The following is a 7,939-nucleotide window of genomic DNA, read 5'->3' as shown; positions in this document are numbered from 1 at the left end:
ATGAAAAAGTTGCCCCTTAGGTCTCCTTTATATCTTTCCCCTCTCACCCTAAACCTGTGCCCTCTAGTTCTGGACTCCCGGACCCCAGGGAAAAGACTTTGTCTATTTATCCTATCCATGCCCCTCACGATTTTATAAACCTTTATAAGGTCACCCCTCAGCCTCCAACGCTCCAGGTTAAACAGCCCCAACCTGATCATCCTCTTTCTATAGCTGTTGAAGTGGGGACCAAATCTAGAAAATGACAGGGATGTCTGCTGTTTGAATCCGGTTCAGACTGGTTTAGCCAGGGCTGACAGGATCAAGGTGACAAAGACCACTGAACAGGTCACCCAAACAATTGGGAGAGCGTGCAATTGGGAAATTGTTCAATGACCTATCCCATTGTATTTGAAATTCCCCATGGCTGTGCATCACAATAGCTGAACGTTTTCACCGAAGAAAACGGATTAACTCTGTAGGTCGCAGCAAACAGAATTTTGGTCGTGGCTTTTACAGGTTTCCCGGAAGTTGATCGTTTAAATATCCTGGACACGAGGTTAGCTGTACGCTTTGCTAATCAAAGTTGAATGGTAAAACATTGAGCAACGGTGGAGCGTGTTCTTTGGAATTTCAAAGCGGACTCTGAGTTCGACTGACTGATCCATTACTTGGAAACCCAATTAACAGCCGCTTCTGTAATACTTCATTTTCCCTAATTGTGACATTTCACGACTTACAATACCCCGATTCCCAGCCACTTTCACGACCCCTGGAGACATTTAACCTTCGATTGCACTGGCCACGCCAGGACCTGCAAACATGTACTGGATGTTCCACCTGACCGGTGCTTTTATTGTATGGTTTTTAATGAAAGATGGTGATTCTCTGTTGCTGAGAAGTCACCTCGCAGATTAAAGTTCAGCCTCTTGGCAGCTTTCCAACATCAAATGGCAGATATTCTTTCAGCTTCGATGTGTTTTTCTTTCAAAGTTGAAAACAAACGTGGGGTACTTTCTAATTAGCTGATCTGAAGCAAAGCCGCCAGCTCTCGGTTTAAGATTTGAAATCGTTCCTTCAAACTGCCGAGTTTTAAGTTTTCTATAACTATTTAAGCTGGTGCATATTTCCATAGTCCCTCCCCCTTTTGGGGCTACTCGTTTCTTCGAACAGTCTATACTATAAGTACTGTCTTTGAAGCAGTCAAGACTTGGACCAGCTGCAAAGTGTGCGTCTGCCAGAATCAATGGAGGACTATTCCAGCTCCTTTCTAGTTTATACGTGTGTTATCACCGTGCTAGGCATTGTCGCTTTCCTGAGGCTGTTCATGTCTGAACTGCAACTGACTCATCGCCTGATCATTTATGCGATTCTCCTTCTGTTCCTGGAGAGGATCTGTTGCATGTATCTGGCCGGCTTGTCAGGGGTTCTGGTTTTCACTGCTGTATGCTTGCTCGCCTTTCAGTCACTTTCCTCTCCTAAGTTATCTGTGCAGGGAAAGGCTGTGCTCATTACAGGTAAGAGGCACCCTGTTACTGAAAAACACGTGTTTGAGTTTCGTAAGTGAATCTTGAAAAAAAATGCATGCTGTCAAATATTTGTAAATAGAAATGCATTCTGTTATGGGGAGATTATTAGTTCAAATTGTTAATAGACCAGTTTAAATCTTATTAAGTATGCTTCAGTGACTAGCCTCTGGGGTTCTGAAATGATAAAACATGTGTTGCACTGTGTACAATCCTTTTATGTCTGTGGCATACTTCCATAGTGGCAAAATATTGGGCTGTCTCAGATTCTGTCACTTGCTTCCAAGTGATGCTGCATTTTCCCTATGAAACACCTCAGAGAACGGAGATTGTTTGAGAGTGATCATTGTGCTGAAATTTTGGGGCTTCTTCATGCTGTGTTTCTACCCATGTCAAATGACCCATCCCATTTTGTAAAATAAAATGGAACAAAATTGAAATATTCCATTATAAAAAATAATCTAATCTCTCCTGGAAAACATTTTGCAGGTTTTCATCACAACTAAATTATTCTGTTGAAGTGGGGAACAAATTTTTAACATGCATATATGATTCTTTTACCAATCTCTTCCCATTTCTCTCGTCCTTTCAATGCTATCAATGGCAGAGGACAAATGGGCAAAGTTTTACTAGATCAGCAGGGTCCAGACACCAGGGGAAAGGGCAGTCCTCTGCGACTGCAATTATTGCCTTCACATTCTTTTAATAAAGTATTTCCAGCCATTAACTGTTGTACTAAGTCCAGCCTACTAGCTGTCTACAAATCAGCATCAACTCACTCTGAAACCAGTGATTGATGATTACTAGTCTGACAAATCTTATGTATTCATAAACCAATGATAATTTGTAAACTTGTTTCTCTTTAACAGAGTAGTGTGGGTATGAGGAAGTCAGCCACTGTGCTTACAACACAATCAAATTTGATCTTGGCTGCCTTGCATCTTAAAAAAATTGTCAAATGAAGTTTAAAATTAATCCAACTTGAAGTTAATCTATTAATCTAACTGAAATCAACTGTTGAAAGAAGCAAGTTCCAGATTTCAACAAAAGCAAAGGGAAGTACTTCTTTCTAATATCATCCCTGAATGGCTTTGCTCTAATTTTATGATTAAATTCCCTCATTTTCCCACCACATGAAACAGTTTCACTCTAGCCTGCCCATTTCTTTAATCATTCTCAAATGTCCATTAGATCTCCCTTTGATCTTCTATAGTAAAAAAAATCCTAATATTCTCATAGTTTAACCAAGGAATCCCATTATAAAACTGCAGAATTTGTGCTCTGCCCTCCAAAACTGATGTACAGAACCCCTCAGGGTGTGATGCCTATAAGTGAATGTTATGCTCAAGAAATGGATTAAATAGAGGATTCTACAAATGTAGCAGAACTTTGACTGTCTGGGGTAAATGGGTGGGGTGGCAAAGGGAGATTGGGGTGGAGTAGTGAGGGGACACTGGTGTGTTGAGGACAAACTAGGCTTAGGGGGTATAAGATGGGTGGGGGAGATGGGGTGGTAACGGGAGACTGGGGGGTGCAGGGTGAGTGGAAACTGTGTTGTGTTGTGTTGTGGGATGGTGAGAGGAGACTGGCTAGGGGTGTGGAATGGTGAGGGGAGATTAGGGTGATGAGGGGCGACCAGGGTAGGATTGTGGGATGGCTGGGGTAGAGATGTGGGACGGTGAGGGGAAACTGGGGTCGCAGTGGTAGATGAGAAATTTGCTTTGTTTTATTTTTACAAATTACCATTGATGTTCTTCTCGAACTCCAAGGCATTACACCCTCCTATATTAATAAATCCTGAATCCGAAATAATAAACAGATCCTGTCAGTAAGTTGATGACTAAATGCTCATTTGGTATTTGTAAATATGTCCTTTTGTGACTGGATTAGTTGATGATAGGGGTGTGCTACAAAGATCTCATTGGTATCCAAGATCTTTGGGGCACAGTGAAGGGAAAGTTCTTCCAGATTGCCATTAGCACAACTGCAGATCACCTTGGCAACGGTTAAAAGTTCCACTGAAGAAAGGGTCAGATTAGGACAGACGTTCTGTCTGCTGCTATGAGAACATCAGCTGTCATTAGCATTGTGCAACAGCTGTATCTTTTCTTTTTCGAAATGTGCAGGACAGCCCCACTTGCCAAGAAGACAGCAACACATTTTAGAGTGTTCCTGAAGTGAGTTGTGTACAGATCCCACTGTTTTTCACAGAAACACAGCCTAGTTTATTCACTTCACTACTTTTTCATCTTCCTCTACTTAAACCATCTTCCTCATTCATTTGATGTTTCAGAGCCAAGGTTTCTTGTTGCTATAAGTCAGCACACTGCAAACATTTTGGGAAGATTGCCTTTTAGCTATTAACAAATCATAACCACAAATCAACATTTCTCCAAGTCAGCTCAAATCATTTTTTTTGTGTTAGTATCGTGTCCTCTTACTTTTTTTTGCTCTACTTCACTGTGGTCTGCAAATCTAATAGGATCAAAATGCAAACCAGAAAATTAAACAAACCTTACTTTGTTCCATTTATTGACTGTACAATAATAATCCCAAGCTGTAGGGGCCTATTCCTGTGGTTAACTGAATCCTGCTTACTTTCTGGGCACATATTTTCTGACATGGAGGTCAGAATAGTCAATTGTAATTTATAAAAATGTTACATGGGATTTTTTGCAATCATTCGTGATGTATGATATTACTACAGTTAATAATATTACAAAAGCTGAATTCATTCAGCACTATACATTTGGAAAAGACTGATGTTCCTTCAAATGTAAGAACATGTGATAAAATAATTGAATTTGTTAAAAAAATTTAAAGCTTTTCAGATGACTTTTCAGATGTCAAACTAAATGCAATACCAAATGTTACAGGGTCAACAAATAAAATATCTTTTGCAGATACATCAGAAATGTAAGGCAGAATATACAGGTGAAAACCAAGAGGAATATCGAAGGTTTGGCAGGAGGTGAAAAACCAAATAATTGAAGCAAAGAAGAATTAGGAGAAAATACTAGCAGCTAACAAAGAAAAATACTAAAATATCCTGTTGGCATATAATAGTAAAAGCATGATTAAAAAAGGCATAGGACTGATTAGAGACTAAAAGATGGGATTAACACATAAAGGCACCGGTCATGGCTGAAGTGTTAAATGAATACTTTGTATCTGTCTCAAAAAGAGGAGGATCCTGCTTGGGCCATGGTGACAGTGGAGGGAATTCTATCACTAAAAAGGTTCAAAATTAATAAAGAAGAAGCCTTAGATAGACTTAAAGTTGGCAAGGCACCGGGATGACATGAGATGCATCCAAGGATTTTGAAATTAGTGGGGATAGAAATTGGGAGTGAATTGGCCATAATCTTCAGTCTTCCTGGACTTGGGGGAGGTACCAGTAGACGGAATAGTTGCAAACATTATGGCCTTGATCAAGAGACTTTGTAAGATCAGTCCCAGCAATTATGGACCAGTCAAGTTTAGCTTTGGGGGCGGGCAAGCTTCTAGAAACAATTACTCAGGTTAGAATTAGAAGTCATATGGAAAAAGGGAGGTTGATTAGAAAGAAATTGTGTTTAACCTAGCTTGCTGGAGTTTTTTTGAAAAGGTAACAGAAAGGCTTAATGAGGGTAATGCTGTTGCTCTAATATACATAGATTTTCAGAAGGCATTTGACACAGTGCTGCACAACAGACTTGTGAGGGAAATTAAAGGTCAAGGTATAAAATGAACAGTAGCTTAGTGGATATAAGATTGGTTGAGTAATGGTCACTGGATATTTTTGGTAGATTTGTGGTGAGTTCCCCAGGGGTCTTATTGGGATGCTTGCTTTCCCTGATATGTATTAATGGGTTTAGTTAGCTGGATGGCTGGTTTGTGATGCAGAGTGACACCAATGGTGCGAATTCAATTTCTGAACCGGCTGAGGTCGCCATGATGGGTCTGAACCCCTCCCCTTGCTTGAGGTGTGGTGACCCTCGGGTTAAGCTAACTTCAGTCGTCTCTGTCCAATGAGAAAGCAATGCTATGGTTCTCTGGGTCCGTGGTTTTACCTTATCATAATATTCTGGGTTTTGGTGTGCAGGGGCCAATTCCAAAGTTTCCAGTTGACACAAAATCTGAAGGATTGTGAACTGTGATGAGAACAGTGTGAAATTTCAAAAGGACATTGTCAAGTTGGTGGAATCAGTGATTAGATGGCAGATTAGGTTCAATGCAGAGAAGTGTGAGGTGATGCAATTTGGTAGGAAGAACACTGAAAGACAATAACAATTAGGGGCACAATTATAAATGGGGTGCAGGAGCAGAGTAACCTGGTTCCAAATGTGCACAGATCATTGAAACTGCTGGGACAGGTGGAGACAGCGGTTAATAAAGCATAGTTTCCTTGGCATTATTAAATGGGCAGTGATGCAAGAGCAAGGAGGTGATGTTGAATTTTTAAAAGTCTCTCGTTAAATCTCATTTGGAGTACTGTCTGCAGTTGTGGGTGCCATGTTATGGGAAGGATGTGATTACGCAAGAGAAGGTGTAGAGGAGATCCACCAGCATGTTGCCTGGGCTGGAGTGTTTCAGATAATGATGAGAGGCTAGGTGAGCATATAACCACATGGCATAGTATAAAGGAAAGGAACAGGAGGGTTAGTGAGAAAACAATTTTTCACTCTGAGGGTGGTGAGTTTCTGGAACTCAATGCCTGAAAGGGTGGTAGAAGTATGAATCCTGAAGATATTTAGGAACTATTTAGATAAGAATATGGAAGATCACAGCATTCGAGGCGATGGGTTGGATGCTGGAAATGGGATTAGAATAGATAGATGCTCACGACTGTTATGGGTACAATTAGCCGAATGGTTTTTATTCATACTGTGAAAACTCTGTGTCTCTATGACCAAGAGGTAAAGGACCCAATTCCACCTCGTGAGAAAATTAAAGAATTTTGGCCAAATTTCTGCCGGCATGCACTGCCTTCCTCAAAGCCCAAATACAAATTTTTTCCATGATCATGAAGGCGTCATGCATAAACACACACGTGCAAACACAGACACAGATATACACACACAGACACTCAGACACGCACACACGCGCGCACACAGACATGCACACAGACAACTATAGAATCTCGTGTTACAAGGATTGCTGATACTAACTGTGCCAATTGCTGAAATGCTGCCATCATGCTGGAAATTGCTTCACCTGCAATATGTGTTCTGGTCATGCAAGATTTGCAACACTCAGTCATTAAAGTAAAATACTGCAATGCTGAAATAAAAAATATAAGTGGTGGAGAAACTCAGCAGATCTGGTGACATCATAGTCATACCATTTACCTATACAGATACCGAAAGTTCAGTCACACAGAAAACTCTGAATCACAGAATTGTTATGGTGTGGGAGGCCATTTGGCCCACTGTGTGCGCACTGGCTCTTCATATGCTCTCCTGCTTTTCACCATAGCCTTGTACACTGTTTTTATCCAATCATCATCCAATGCCCTGCACTGAATGTGCATCCAACACATTTCCAGGCAGTGCATTCCATTTCCTCACTACACACTGTAAGGACAGGTCTTTCCTCACATCGTCCTTACTTCATTTTCAGATCATTTTAAATCCATGTTTTCTTGTTCTCGCTCCTTTTACAAACAGGAAAACAGCTTCATCCTAACTACTCTATCCAGCCCTTTCATGATGTTCAAAACCTCTATTAAAACTTCTCTCCTCCTTTCACAAACTATTCTCAGAAGTAGAGTTTCTCATTTCCAGAATTATTCTCTGTAAATTGCTTCTGCATTCTTTCCAATGCATTTACATCTTTCCTATATCATGGCACCCACAACTGCAGACAGTACTCCAAATGAAATCTAACAAGAGTCTTTTAAAAATTCAACAACACCTTCTTGCTCTTGTATAACTGCAAGGTGACCAAAACTAGAGAATACTCCTAACCAACATCCTGTATAGCTCCATCATAACCTCCTTACTTTGTATTCAATGCCTTGACTAACAAAGGCAAGTATCCCAAAGCTGTCCACTGGTACCAAAAGAGTTCCCCTCTCATGATGTCAATGAGAAGGGATGAGGTGGGGGATATGGTATTTAAAAGGCTGTTTGAACAACAATTGGTGTAGATCTGGTGGTCCAGTTTCCAAATCAGTGGCAATGGGTGGGACCAGGCAGGAGGAGGACAAAACCTTTGATAGTTTCAATGCATTATAGTTCCATGTTGTGCTGCCAATCCCTAAATATATGTTGTTTTCAAACTGAGGAATTTCAAGTCATTTCTATTCAAGTCACACGTTTTTAAAAATCTGATTTCAGTTTAGACTCCAGTCCAATTCACTTACTCTGTTGGAAATAATAATTGGAGAATTGGTGGGCGGCACAGTGGTTAGCACTGCTGCCTCACAGCGCCAGAGACCCGGGTTCAATTCC

General features: G+C 40.7%; 1 protein-coding gene across 1 annotated transcript in view; it reads left to right on the top strand.

The window, feature by feature from the left end:
- The first annotated feature begins 548 nt into the window (after positions 1–548).
- The window catches only part of LOC122558479 (corticosteroid 11-beta-dehydrogenase isozyme 2-like), a 60,200-nt gene continuing 52,809 nt past the window's right edge, over positions 549–7,939 (top strand). The window contains exon 1 of the mRNA XM_043707107.1: positions 549–1,496. Coding sequence (XP_043563042.1) covers positions 1,226–1,496 — 271 coding nt within the window. The 5' untranslated portion in view covers positions 549–1,225. The remainder of the gene's footprint in view (positions 1,497–7,939) is intronic.

Source organism: Chiloscyllium plagiosum, chromosome 17, assembly GCF_004010195.1.
Source record: "Chiloscyllium plagiosum isolate BGI_BamShark_2017 chromosome 17, ASM401019v2, whole genome shotgun sequence".
In the NCBI taxonomy this organism is placed as follows: Eukaryota; Metazoa; Chordata; class Chondrichthyes; order Orectolobiformes; family Hemiscylliidae; genus Chiloscyllium; species Chiloscyllium plagiosum.
The sequence above is the reverse complement of the archived record's forward strand: the minus strand, read 5'-3'. Positions and strand labels throughout refer to the sequence as shown.